At 43.3% G+C, this 14865-nt stretch overlaps 1 protein-coding gene across 5 annotated transcripts in view; it reads left to right on the forward strand.

Annotated features, from left to right (window-relative positions):
• The window catches only part of WDR47 (WD repeat domain 47), a 104273-nt gene that overhangs the window by 67527 nt on the left and 21881 nt on the right, over nt 1-14865 (forward strand). For all 5 annotated transcript variants that reach the window (XM_033916863.1, XM_033916860.1, XM_033916861.1 and 2 more), the window contains exons 9-10: nt 3512-3587; nt 10886-11043. In XM_033916863.1, the coding sequence (XP_033772754.1) occupies nt 3512-3587; nt 10886-11043 (234 nt within the window). The remainder of the gene's footprint in view (nt 1-3511; nt 3588-10885; nt 11044-14865) is intronic.

Below are 14865 nucleotides of genomic sequence, written 5' to 3' on the forward strand. Positions count from 1 at the left end.
GTTTTAGCAATATGTTGTATCTGGGCGGTGCAAGAGAAAGAAGAGTCAAAGATGACCCTGAGATTATGATAAGATAAAACAGGAAGGATGAGAGCGTTGTCCACAGAGAACAAGAGAAGTGGAGAGGTGGGTTTAGGTGGGAAGATGAGCAGCTCTATTTTAGCCATATTCAATTTTAGATGGTAGTGAGACATCCAGGTGACAATGTCAGACAGACAGGCTGAGACTCTGTTTTGGGTTTCATTAGAGATATTTGGCACGGAGAGATAGATCTGAGAGTCGTCAGCATAGAGGTGATACTGGAAGCTGTGGGAGGAGATCAGTGCTCCAAGTGATCAAGTGTAGATTGAGAAAAGGAATGGTCACAGGACAGAGCCTTGAGGTACACCAATTGATAGTGGGATGGCTATGGAGGAGGAACCACTGCTGCATACACTGAAAGTATGATGGGAGAGAGGAAACAACCAGAGAGCAGAACCCTGGAATCCCAACAAGGATAGCATATCAAGGAGTAGGTGATAATCAACAGTATCAAAGGCGGCAGACAGATCAAGAAGGATGAAGATGGAGTAGAGGCTTTTGGATCTGGCCAAGAACAGATCATTGGAAACTTTAGTAAGGGCAGTTTCCGTGGAATGCAGTGTGCGAAAGCCTGACTAAAGAGGCTGGAGAGTGTTTGAGGACATTTTTATGTGCACACACAAGTCTTGACAGAAATGTACAGAAAATTACCATATTTTGCAACCCATAAGAATCCTTTTTATTCTCTTGCTATTTCATTTAAATTTGCTTACAATTAAATTTCATGTGTTTAAGAGCAACCTCAGGAAATGAAATCAAGAAAAATACTGCACTAACGGTGTTTGGAATGTTTTCCACATGGTATCTGCTGCAGACAAATTTATGCTAGCTTTTACAAAGCTGAGGTAGAGGTTTTTACTGTGAACTGGCAAGATAAATGCTCCGACACTATTTCTATGAATGTCAGAGCATTTACCTTGCTAGCCTGTAGTAGAAACCTCTACCACAGCTTTGTAAAAGGAGCCTTTAATAAATTACATATATTCACAGCCCCAGATTTCTTGTGAATCTTTTTCAAGATTCTGTAGCACAATGTGGTACATTTTCATATATTTGCATACATATTTTTTAATCTTTCAAAATTTTATTTTCTGTCATTTTGTTCTGCTCTTGGTTTATATCAGTGGTCTCAAACCCATGGCCCGGGGGCCATATGCAGCCCGCCAGGTACTATTTTGAGGCCTTCGGTATGTTTATCATAATCGCAAAAGTAAAATAAAAGTTTCTTGATCATATGTCTCTTTAGCTATAAATTACAATATTATTATTAAGACTTAGCCAAAAGGAAAGATTTATAAACTATAAAGAGTTTTACCTAATGCAAAAATATCATTTCTTTAATAAGACATTAGCTATTTTTTACTGAGGCCCTCCAAGTACCTACAAATCCAAAATGTGGCCCTGCAAATGGTTTGAGTTTGAGAGTGAGACCACTGGTTTATATGGTCCTTTTATTTGGAGGGAATAGGATCTTACTGATAATTTTGGGAAAAGGCTCTAGAGTGATCTTAGAAATTAGATTAGTAAGTCTAACCTTGGTGCTGGGCAAAATAATAGAAGCTACTATAAAGAACAAAATTTATTGAACATAGATAGATTTTTAATGGGACAGAGTCAATTTGAATCTAACTGAGAGAATTCTTGCCTCACCAGTTTGCTATATTTTTTGAAGACATGAACAAAGGTTCTATCAAACTGCTAGCAGTTTGTAGCATGGTGAGCCGCGCTAAATGGCCTGCGCTCCCGACACTCATAGAGTTCCTATGAAAGTCGGGAGCAGCGTGGCCCATTCAGCGTAGCTCTCTGTACTAAAAACTGCTAGCGCAGTTTGAGAGAATAGTCCCTTAGTGTATCTAGATTTTCAGAAAGTTTTTGACAGTCCCTCCTGAGTTTAAAAAACATCTATAGGATAGGGATCTATATCCTGTTGGATTGGAAATTGGTTAAAATATAAGAGAATTTGCCATTTAACTCTCTATTCTAAGTTGAGGAAAGTGAATAGTGGAGTACTGAAGGAATCTGTACTGGGCCCAGTGCATTGTAACATATTTATAAATGATCTGGAGATGGGAATAGTGAGTGATCAAATTTGTAGATTTGACACAAAAATTACTCAAAGTTGTAAGATTGCATACGGATTGTAAGAAAATACAGGAGGACCATGGGAGACCGAAAGACTGGGCAGCCAAATGACAGATTAAATTTCATGCAGACAAGTATGAAGTGATGTATATAGGAAAGAATATTCCGAATTATAGTTACATGATGCATGGTAGATACATGTATAGATACATGGTAGATACATGATACATGGTTCTACATTAGGAGTCGCCACCGTAGAAAAGAATCTAGGTGCCACTATGGACAACACTGAAATCTTCTGTTCAATGTGCAGTGGTTGCCCAAAAAAGCAAACATAATTTAGGAAAGGAATTGAGAATAATAATAAAAAAAATTCTAATCATCCCATGATGCCTTTACACCATGAATATTGTGTACAGTTCTGGTCACTGCATTTCAAAGATATCAAAGAATTAGAAAAGGTACAAAGGGTGACCAAAATGATAAGTGGGATGGAATGACACTCACATGAGAAAAGGCTAGAGAGGTTGGGGGCTCTTTAGCTTGAAAAAGAGATAGCTGAGAAGAAATGATATTTATAAAATCCATGAAGTTATTGAAAAGTACTTTTTTAAATAAATAAGAGAAAATCTTTTTTTCACTCAATTCACAATAAGCTCTGTAACCTGTTGCCAGAGGACTGGTAAAAGCAGCTAATATACTATAGCTTTATTTTAAAAAATATTTGGACAACTTCTGGAAGAAAAGTCCATACATTATTACTAAAGCGGACCTGAGGAAAGCCACTGCTTATCCCTGGAATCTTGCTACTACTTGGATGCTGTCAGGTTCTTGTGACTTGGATTGGCTACTGTCAGAAAGAAGATGCTAGGCTAGATGGACCTTTGATCTGACACTTCTCTTAGGACAGTGTCATCCTCTGCTGTCTAGAGTGGTTGTGCTCTGAACCTGTGGTACACTTTAACGTACTACGGTTCAAAGTGCAACACACCAAGTTTGGAAGCAAAGGAAGAGAATGTTCCCTAAGGCACTGCACCACTGATGTCTTTATCCTGCTCCTCAGAAATCTGGATCTGGAAGAAGAGAGGATTAAAAGAACTATAATTGCTGAATCCAAGACTCCTGCCGCTACCATATCCCACCTACCCATGGGGAAGGGAAATTCTGTAGGAAGGACTGGATTTTTTTTCACTTATCATGTGGCTGTGGAATTGCATCTAATCAGGACCTTCGTATAACCCATAGAGAGTAATGAATCCAACAAACATACAACCTAAATGTCATGAGATAAATACAACTGAGTGATCTTAAACAAATACATTTATTGCTGTCTGGTTTATTGTTACAGTGCAAAGATGGATCTTCTTGTTCAGCCAATTTCCAGGGATTTTTCTGGAATTCAAACTAAGGCAAAAGGTGAAGAGGTAAGTGAGGGAGGGGTGTTAATTCTATGAAAACAAATAAATTCAACTTGGTCACACACAGACACCCTCCCTTTCTGCCCCCCTGATTGCACCTGATTCCAAATGGATAGATTTTTATAAACCTTCTGCAAAGGCAAGAAATCTTTCACTGCCCTTGACAGTAGTTTCCGTGGCTTATTTTTATCTACCAGAACCATCAAACCCATCTTTCTGATACAGCATTGTAGAACTGCTGAAAATGTTTTTCTTTGACTTCAGCTATGAAATCCTTTGTTTTCTTCTAGTTAGGTTTTGGCACTTTCCAAGCTCTATTTCTTTTTTACGTCATCAGTAAGCCAACTCTTATTTCTTTTTTTATATGATTGTTGCCAGCAGGTTGCTTTTCCAAATCCCCTTTTTTTTCTCTCTTCAGACATTCTATTTTCAGAGAAAAATTACTTAATCTTATTTTTCTTCATCAATTTTTCATATCTTTTCCGAGGAGGTGGCCAGTGGTTTCAAGTTCCCAAGTATAAAAAGAAGATATCATAGGTTTATAAGTATCTAGGGTAATGATACTTATGATGGTTCAGGCTGTGACATCTGTGCATAGCGCGCGGGAAACTGAAATATATGTAAAAAAAATTTTGTATACCGCGCACACCCGTATATCGCGCATGCTGCCCGACTCTCCCGTCGCCGCCCGGCTCTCCTTTCGCCCGCCCCGACTCTCCTCTGGCCACCCCGACACTCCTTTCGCCCGCCCCGACTCTCCTCTCCCCCTTGAAGACCTGTCCCCACCCTAAAAGCCTGATGCCCCCCCCCGATGTCCGATTCACCCCCCCCCCCCGCAGGACCGCTCGCACCCCCACCCCGAAGGACCGCTCACACGCACCCCCACCCTGAAGGACCGCTCGCACCCCCACAGCCTCCCAAACTCCCCCCCATCATGTAGAAGCTCCTACCGGTGTCCTGCTGCTTCCTCTTGTCGGTCCCGGCCCTTCTGTGAGCCCTGCTCCTGCGCTGCTTCCTCTTCCGGCGGTCCCGCCCTTTCTTTGGCGTCAAGCCCTCTTGCCCCGCCGACTCCCCGACACGATCGGGGCAAGAGGGAGCTCAAGCCCTCTTGCCCCAGCCAACCGCGGCACCCCCGACACGATCGGGGCAAGAGGGAGCTCAAGCCCTCTTGCCCCCCGACTCCCCGACACGATTGGGGCAAAAGGGAGCCCAAGCCCTCTTGCCCCGCCGACTCCCCAACTCCCCGACAATATTGGGCCAGGAGGGAGCCCAAGTCCTCCTGGCCCTGGCGACCCCCCCCCCCCTCCGCTAGTTGTTCAGGCCAGGAGGGAGCCCAAACCCTCCTGGCCACGGCGACCCCCTACCCCCACCCCGCACTACATTACGGGCAGGAGGGATCCCAGGCCCTCCTGCCCTCGACGCAAACCCCCCTCCCCCCAATGACCACCCCCCCAGCCGACCCGCGACCCCCCTGGCCGACCCCCCCACCCCCCTTCCCCGTACCTTTGTGTAGTTGGCCGGACAGACAGGAGCCAAACCCGCCTGTCCGGCAGGCAGCCAACGACAGAATGAGGCCGGATTGGCCCATCCGTCCCAAAGCTCCGCCTACTGGTGGGGCCTAAGGCGCCTGGGCCAATCAGAATAGGCCCGGAAGCCTTAGGTCCCTCCTGGGGGCGGGGCCTTGGGCACATTGGTCGGGTTGGGCCCATGTGCCTCAGGCCCCGCCCCCAGGAGGGACCTAAGGCTCCCGGGCCTATTCTGATTGGCCCAGGCGCCTTAGGCCCCATCAGTAGGCGGAGCTTTGGGACGGATGGGCCAATCCGGCCTCATTCCGTCGTTGGCTGCCTGCCGGACAGGCGGGTTTGGCTCCCGTTTGTCCAGCCAACTACACAAAGGTACGGGGAAGGGGGGTGGGGGTGTCGTGGGGGTCGGCCAGGGGGGTCGCGGGTCGGCTGGGGGGGAGGTCGGAGGTTCTTGGGGGGGGCGGTCGTTGGGGGGAGGGGAGTTTGCGTCGAGGGCAGGAGGGCCTGGGATCCCTCCTGCCCGTAATGTAGTGCGGGGTGGGGGTAGGGGGTCGCCGTGGCCAGGAGGGTTTGGGCTCCCTCCTGGCCCGAACAACTAGCGGGGGGGTTCGCCAGAGCTAGGAGGGCTTGGGCTCCCTCCTGGCCCGATATTGTCGGGGAGTTGGGGAGTCGGGGGGGCAAGAGGGCTTGAGCTCCCTCTTGCCCTGATCGTGTCGGGAGTGCCGCGGTTGGCTGGGGCAAGAGGGCTTGAGCTCCCTCTTGCCCCGATCGTGTCGGGGAGTCGGCGGGGCAAGAGGGCTTGACGTCAGAGAAAGGGCGGGACCGCCGGAAGAGGAAGCAGCGCAGGCGCAGGGCTCACAGAAGGGCAGGGACCTCCAAGAGGAAGCAGCAGGACACCAGTAGGAGCTTCTACATGATGTGGGGGGGGGTCGGGAGGCTGTGGGGGTGCGAGCGGTCCTTCAGGGTGGGGGTGTGGGTGCGTGCGAGCGGTCCTTCGGGGTGGGGGTGCGAGCGGTCCTGCGGGGGGGGGGGTGAATCGGATGTCAGGGGGGGGCATCAGGCTTTCAGGGTGGGGACAGGACTTCAAGGGGGAGAGGAGAGTTGGGCCGGCCAAAGGAGAGTCGGGGTGGCCAGAGGAGAGTCGGGGCGGGCAAAAGGAGAGCCGGGCGGCGACGGGAGAGTCGGGCAGCATGCGCGGTATACGGGTGTGCGCGATATACAAAATTTTTTTAACATATATTTCGGTTTCCCGCGCACTATACCCATGAGCACGTTTTACACGGGTGCGCGTTATCTACGTGAAAATACGGTATTTCTTCCCTTCTGGCAATGATATCACAATGTTTTATTTATATGTTATATTTTATATAGTTCTCAGTTGTATTTTGTCTGTTATAAAAAATTAATAAAATATTTGAACTGATATTTAAGGGCTCCTTTTACTAAGTTGCGTTAGCGTTTTTAGAGCACGCAGCTTTGTAGTGCATGCTAAATCTGTGCTATGTGGCTAGAACTAACGCCAGCTCAATGCTTGTCTTGTGTCTTTTAAAAGTACTATAAACTGCTTCATAAAGCATGATATAAATTTAAACAATAGTTTGAAAAATCTTTGAGTGGCATTAAGGTCTAGCACGCAGGGCAGGATTAACCAATAGGCCAAGTAGGCACATGCCTAGGGCCCTAAATGGTCAGGGGGGCCTGATGAAGGAGGACATCAACATTGGGTTTTCCAAACAGCAATGGGACCCTCCAGCATCTATCAGCAATGCAGCCCCCCCTCCCCGATTGGCAACGCAGCCCCCCCAATCGACGGAAAGTAAGACAAGCAAGCAACGCGGGTAAGAAAGGCAACGGGAACTGTAATTGTGCAAGCGGTGCTACTTGCCCAAAGCTTCCCTCTGATGCAGCTTCCTGTTTCCGCCTGGGCGCATGGTGGGGTGGGGCGTGGCAGGGGGCCCAATGTACTTTTGTGCCTAGGGGCCCTCGACGAATTAATCCTGCCCTGCTAGCACATGCAGCAATTTAGCATGCACTATTCCGGGCGTTAAAGCCCTAATGTGGCTTAGTAAAAGGAGCCCTAAGTTATCCTACATTTGATTATTATTGACTCAAATTGATTCTTCAAAAGTTCTTGGCATTAGTTTAGATTCTTCTCTCTTTTCAACCTCAAGTAAAATGGTTAGAATTTTTTTTTAGTTTACATTGTTCAAAATCTGTATGCCCCTTATTTGATATGCATCATTTTGTGATTCTGGTTCAATCTGTTATTCTGTTGCAACTTGATTTCTGCAATCCGGTTTATTATGGAAGGGGTGTAGGTACTTTAAACATTTATCGTTAATTCAGAACATGGTTGCTTGTTTAATCTTTGTCACATCTAAGTTCAAACTTGTTACTCCTCTTTTGAAAAGCCTTCATTGGCTGCCACTTCAGGCCAGAGTAGATTTTAAATGCTTGTGTTTAGTTTTTAACGTATTTTGTGGTCTTTCCTCAAAAGTCTGTTCAGCTTTTCTCAGGAAGTATAACACATAGATCTAGCCATATATATATATATATATATATATATATATATATATATATATATATACATTGATGTTTCCATCTTTTTAAGGGTGTCAATCTAAAGACTTCTATTGAACATTCATTTGCTTATGTTGCGACTTCTTTGTGGAATAGGTTACTTCTTTCTATTCGTAAGGCTAGCGTTACTTTTTCAGAAATATTTTGAGTCTTGATTTCCTGATTTGTTTTATTATGTTGCTCTTCCTCATTTGTGAACTGCATTGAGCTCTATTTTTAAGGGAAGATGCAGTATATAGCTTTTAATCCTTAACCCTACTCCTCTGCCCTCCAACCCAGCCAGCTGATTAATTGTTCCCCTTAACTGTATCCATAACATCCTGTTTGTCTGTCTTGCCTGTTTAGATTGTAAGCTCTTTTGAGCAGGGACTATTTTCTTACTGTTTGTGACTGTACAGCGCTGCGTGCGTCTGGCAATGCTATATTAATAATAATAATAGTAGTATATAAGAATGAAGATTAGATTACTACCAAAATGGCTAGTACAATACATCTTAAAAAGAAAGTTGTCAATCTAGCCACAGAATTCCTCCAAATATTCTTAGGGAAAGTTGAGTCATGTTTGCTTTAATCATAATATGCTAACATACTAAAAAAATAAAGGATTTGCTTCTCCCCAATTTAGATCTCTATAGTAAAACATGCTACCTTAGACAAGTGAATGTTTGATTAATGGACATGGCTCATCATACCCCATCTTATGTGAGCAATCAATGGTAAGCCCACTGACCACTAGTTTTGTACTGCATGCCTCCGCTAAGCAGCTACCAAGGTGGCTACAGTGAAGTTGCTTAGTGTAACCTTTATGCTTGTTGTGAAGTTCATGGTACAAGCAAATTAATCCCTAGGATTACTCCCCTTCCCACGCTGTGCCAGATTTTCTTTCCCCTTAAGAGTTCTATGCTTGTCTTGGGAAGGAACAGGACCCATTACCCTTATGAAGAGTTTAAAACTATTAGACTTGGTAGCCTGATCATCACAACATCATCAACTTAGAAACATAGAAGATGACGGCAGATAAGGGCCATAGCCCATCAGGTCTTCCTACTCTACTGACCCACCCCCAAGTCCTAGGGATCCCACTCCTGGTGACAGGTTCCCTTGGCTTAACCCTCTAAGGGATCCCACATGGGCATCCCATTTGCTCTTAAATTCTTGCACGCTGTTTGCCTCGATCACCTGCACCGGGAGCTCGTTCCAAGGATCAACCATTCTCTCGGTGAAGAAATATTTCCTGGTGTCGCCATGAAATTTCCCGCCCCTGAGTTTGAGCGGATGCCCTCTTGTGGCTGAGGGTCCTTTGAGAAAGAGAATCTCTTCTTTCATCTCGATACGGCCGGTAATATACTTAAACGTCTCGATCATGTCTCCTCTCTCCCTACATTCCTCGAGTGAGTACAGCCGCAAAATTTTCAGCCTTTCCTCGTACGATAGATCCTTGAGCCCCAAGACCATCCTGGTGGCCATCCGTTGCACCGGACCTACAAAACAATTTGCATATATTCATTACGTCCAGTGAATGATCTGACAGAAGAAACACCCAGGCATGTGATAGGAACCTCTTTATCATTAGGTAATAGAGGCATTAAGATATCTTTTATGTATACATTTTTGTGGGCAGATCAGACACCTATTGCTTTAAATAAGTGGGCAGAGAGGCCTGATCAAGAGATTTAGGAGCAGAAATCACTACTGACTTGTTAAAACATTTAGCATTAACTCTACCCCCAAAATTAATTAAAGCTAGTCTGACGGAACAAAATTACAAATTTATATTTCAGACTCATATTTCTTTTCACAGTGCACAAAAATGATCATCGCTAATGAGAGTAAAGTTCTGTGAGAAATGTTGAGAGAATGGGGCTATGCACAATGAGCTAGAAATTGTGGAAAGATCTCTTATGTGCTATAAGTTTTGGATATATGACTCCCAGTTGTGCAGTTTTTATTAGCTGCTTATGCTATATTGCCATACGCTGTTAAGACAGCAAAAAAAGACCTCCTATGTTACACGTTCATTTTGGCAAATGAAAGTATCATATTCTCTTCAGTGGTGTCATTTACAATGTCAAATGTCACACAATGGCATAACTTCCTTTATACTATGCTGATTATGGAACAATATAGAGAAGGATAGAATCAACCACAGAAGTGGATATGTTTTCAAAAGATTTGGGAACTTTTGTGATTTGCTATACAACTTTTGTGTGAATTATTAGTATCTCAGCCTCTTGAATGGTTGGGGGGGTTGGACGGAATAAGCAGTAGGTATGGTTATCTTGGAACTATGCAAGGAATGCCACCATTCTAAATTGGTTTCGTTTTTTTAGGGTGAATTGGAGAGAAGCATAGCTAGTTTTAAGAAAGGTTTGGACAATTTCCTGGAGGAAAAGTCCATAGTCTGTTATTGAGAAAGACATGGGGGAAGCCACTTCTTGCCTGGATCAGTAGCATGGAATGTTGCTACTCCTTGGGTTTTGGCCAGGTACTAAGGACCCAGATTGGCCACTGTGAGAATGGGCTACTGGGCTTGATGGACCATTGGTCTGACCCAGTAAAGCTATCTTATGTTCTTAAGGGATGGAATCCTAGAGGGGAGGTAAGAAGGATGGGTGAGAACAATAATCCTTAAAACAATTAAGAAATTAATGTTAATTTGTAATATCTGAATATGACATGTTTTCAATTTGTTTACTTGAGGTTTCATTGGAAAGCTCAGAGTATTTTTATCAGATATTGTTGATCTCATTTTGTCTTTATAAATTGTTGATTACTAATAAGAATCTTAAAAAAAAAAAAGTGGTAGATCCATGAGATAGATTCAGTACAGAGCTTTGCTTCCCACCCTGTTCATACTGCCTGTTTCTGTAAAAATAATAAATCTAAAATATGCCCCTTTTCATGAATTGCCTCAGCTACAACCAATTCCAAGGACTACATGATTCCTAAAAATCTGAAATTTTTGGTAGTGCTAAGTGAATGGAATGGAAGGGAATAATAGGGCTGCTTTAGCTCAAGATTCATCACACATGGGAAGTACAAGGCTTTCACCTTTTCCAGAAATTTCTGGAAGAATTCAACTGGCAGTAATCATATCATGTAAACTACTGTGTGACTGAAATGTGTCTTATAAAGTACTTGTTACAGGTAAGAAGTGTTTTAGTTTTGTTTCTCTTTTCTTTTCTTTTTTTTACATATCAGGTTGAAAAATCCAAAAGTCAGTTCATTTGTCTAACTGCCTTGGAAGATACACAAGCTGTCAGAGCTGTAGCATTTCATCCAAGTGGTGCCTTGTATGCTGTTGGTTCAAACTCCAAAACTCTGAGAGTCTGTTCCTACCCAGAAATAATTGATTCAAGGTAAGAATCATTCTGGACAATAATTCTAATCATGACTTTTACTTTGTCACATTTTTTTCTTTAAAAAGATCATTGCATTTTAACTAATTTTCACATAAGTTTTGTCCATGACTTTTTGTCAATGACTTTCTTTTTAATATGTGATGTTTTATGTCCTTATCTTGGAACCATAAAATAATGTAATGTATGAGCTTTAGAGCAAGGACATATGTAGTATTTTGTAATGCTATCCAGCAAAAGCAATTGAAATCTAAAATTCTAGTTTTTGTAAGTATCAAAGTTGTTACAAACCATATCCGCCCTACTCCAGTCCTCCAGTACCACTCCTGCCAGTGGAGCTACCAGAATTTCCCTAAGTTCTTGCAGTACTCTCAGATATACTACTGTTATGATGTGTTATTTTACCACCAGTGGCGTACCTAGCATATGTGATACCCGGGGCCCATCATTTTTTGACACCCCCCCATCTATATGAAAAATATGATTTTTAGTAACAATCCACACATCGCACAACAAGAGTGTACCTAGGAAAAGGCAGCATCTTAAACACTGCAGTGAGCTACTAGAACACCAATACATACATTGTAAAACTAAACAAGCCAGATCCCGCACAGTCAATTGATCCTGCAGTCAATGCCAACTGAAAACTATGTTCTTTTCATAAACACAGAACAGATATATACCCTCGCCCAATATAGAATAATCATAAACTAAAAATAGAAATATGTAGACAAAAGTTAAACTGAACCGCCAAGAAACCAGACTCTGCATACAATGCAACACCACAAAAACAGTAACACATGTCCTCTAATACTGTGCAAAATATAAAGACAATATAGATGTAAATTTGAAAAAACTGATACATAACAATCACCACTTTACAAATTAACAAATAAAAATAAAACAAATAATGAGAAATAAGAAAATACCATTTTATTGGACTAATCCCCGTAAACTCGGTCCCCATTCCCACAAACCACCTGATTCCATCTACACAAGCCTTAAATTAAACTTATTATATTAAAGTATAAAAAGAAACAATATTCTGTACAATTGTCAATTTATAAATCAGCGTCTTCTCCCCACTCTCTCTTCCGCATTTCACTTCAGCGTCCTCAGCCCACTCTCTCTCCACTTTCCTTCAGCGCATGCACATAAAAACAAGCAAGTAATTTTATATCATTTTCATTCTATTCATTCATAGAAATTAAAGTCTAAATAATGCCAGTCACATAACAAAACATGATTTTACAAAAATAATTCCCTGCACAGTCAAGCCTGCAAGGATTACTAGATGTCTTTCAGCAGCTCCCCTCCCTCCTTCCCCCTTACCTTTGTGGCCAAGTCAAAATGATCTACCAACAATAAAATTTTAAAAACACAAAGCACACTGTACGCAGAGAAAATGTTAATTATCATTTATATTCCGCGGGTTTTCAAAGAGGTCAAGGCAGATGAATTTATGCAATGTCACCTCAGTAACAACTATACAAAAATAGACAAATATACCCCCTCTCATTTTACCAAATCGCAATAGTGTTTTTTAGCGCAGGGAGTTGCGCTGAATGCCCCATGCTATTTTCGACGCTCTAGGCTCCCTGCGCTAAAAACCGCAATTACGGTTTAGTAAAAGGGGGCCAAAGTGCAAAATATAGACAGCATCTATAAATTCTCAAAACGGACACATTTTGATCACTAAATTGAAAATAAAATAATTTTTCCTACCTTTGTTTGGTAATTTCATCAGTCTCTGGTTGCACTTTATTCTTTGGACTGTGCATCCAATATTTCTTCCCTTTTTTCAGCCTCATGTTTGCTTCCTCTCCTCCAGACCTCATTCCCTCCCCCAACTTTTTCTTTGTTTCATTCTGCCCCCTTCTTTTTTTCTCTCTCCATGCCCCCTTTCTTTCTGTATGTCTGTCTTTCTCTCTCTCTCCGTGCCCCATTTCTTTCTTTCTTTCACCCTGCCCCCTTCTTTCTTTCTCTCTCCATGCCCCCTTTCTTTCCCTCTATCTTTCTCTCTCTCCATGCCCCCTTTCTTTCTGTATGTCTGTCTTTCTCTCTCTCTCCGTGCCCCATTTCTTTCTTTCTCTCTCCATGCCCCCTTTCTTTCTGTATGTCTGTCTTTCTCTCTGCCCCATTTTTTTCTTTCTTTGTTTCACCCTGCCCCCTTTCTTTCTTTCTTTCTCTCTGCCCTCCCCCCTGCCACCGCCATTGGGAAACATGCTGCTGCCACCGCCGCCAGGGAAAGGCTGCCACTGCCGCCATTGGGAACAGGCCGGCGCCGAGTTCTCCCTCCCTGCTTTTCTTCCCCGTGGGGCCGACTAACTCTCGCCGCCCGACATCAATTCTAACGTCGGAGAGGACATTCCGGGCCAGCCAGGCAGTGATTGGCTGGCCCAGAACGTCCTCCGACGTCAGAATTGACGTCGGGTGGCGAGAGTTGGTCGGCCCCACAGGGAAGAAAAGCAGGGAGGGAGAACTCGGCGCCGGCTTGTTACCGATGGCAGCAGTTGTAGCCTATTCCCCGATGGATGGCCAGTTGTGCACCCCCTTGGGGCATTCACCCGGGTGGACCGCCCCCACCCCTTAGTACGCCACTGTTTACCACTAATTCAAGCTTTTTTAGCACAAGTCCAATTTTGTGCAATGAGACCTAGATACTAATAACTCTTAAAATAGTACTGTAGTGACACTCCCTATAGCTAGCATTATGGACCACTGAAGGGAGGTTATGCAATATAGAAATCACGTCCTTTTCTAATATTGGGATATTTAATTCAGATGTCCACACATTCAAAATGGAGGCATGGGTTTATGAGGCATCAATTGAGAGATGGTCATATGCATGCTGGAAATTGTCAATCTAATTTGCTTAGGAAGTGAAAAAAAAATCATATAAAGTTGCATAGGATCTCAAGGTGCTGTCTTTAAGCATAGTATATATATAGTGGGTTAATTGTATATAGGCATACCAGTCACTCAGCCACACTCCCCGATGCTGTTGCAAGGTATCAAAAGACTGTAATGTGCCTCCCCCCTCAGGAAATCTCCTACATGAATTAACCCTTGGGAGGCCCATCTCGCAAAGGTCCCTGCTGTAATCCCAGGGGAAAGTGTGAATTACAGGCATCATGTCAGTGTTAAATGGATTACTCCGCAACAAGGGTAAAAGAAATTTCCAAGCCCCCTGTGCTGCAGTCACTAGGACATGCCATCGGAATGTCAAAGGTATGAGCCATAAATAGGAATGTAACAAAATGCATGGATGATAAGGTTGAAACAGCTCCCTTTCCAAGACCCAAAGCCACAGTGTCAATCACGCAAATGCCTTAGGAGTCATGCTGTGTTATATAGTTTCATATTTGGGAGTCCCAACCTCCAATTACCATATAACAAAGCCAATCGGAGTTTAGGTTTCTTACCCCTCCTGCAAAAGTTTAGAAGTAAGCCCTGTAAGAGCTTCAAATCTTTCCCCAAATAGGGATCAACTGCAGCACATACAGTATATCCAACAAGGGAAGATGAGCATACGATATAAACTAATTCTACCAACTAGAGACAGGGGCATTGTCTGCCATATAGTAAGCTTCTGTTTTGTATATTGTAGCAAGGACTGTAGGTTATAATAATACAAGTGAGTTGGATTCATCAGAAGTTGAATCCCCAAATACCTGAAAACATCATTCATTTATCTCAAATGAAATTCTCCCCTCCATTGCTGTTGCATCTGAGGCTGAGAGGCAATGCACTCAAGTTTATCCATATTCAATTTAAAACCAGAGAACGTCCCATATTATTTAAAGCACTACAAATGCACAG

Source organism: Geotrypetes seraphini, chromosome 12 (genome assembly GCF_902459505.1).
Source record: "Geotrypetes seraphini chromosome 12, aGeoSer1.1, whole genome shotgun sequence".
NCBI lineage: Eukaryota > Metazoa > Chordata > Amphibia > Gymnophiona > Dermophiidae > Geotrypetes > Geotrypetes seraphini.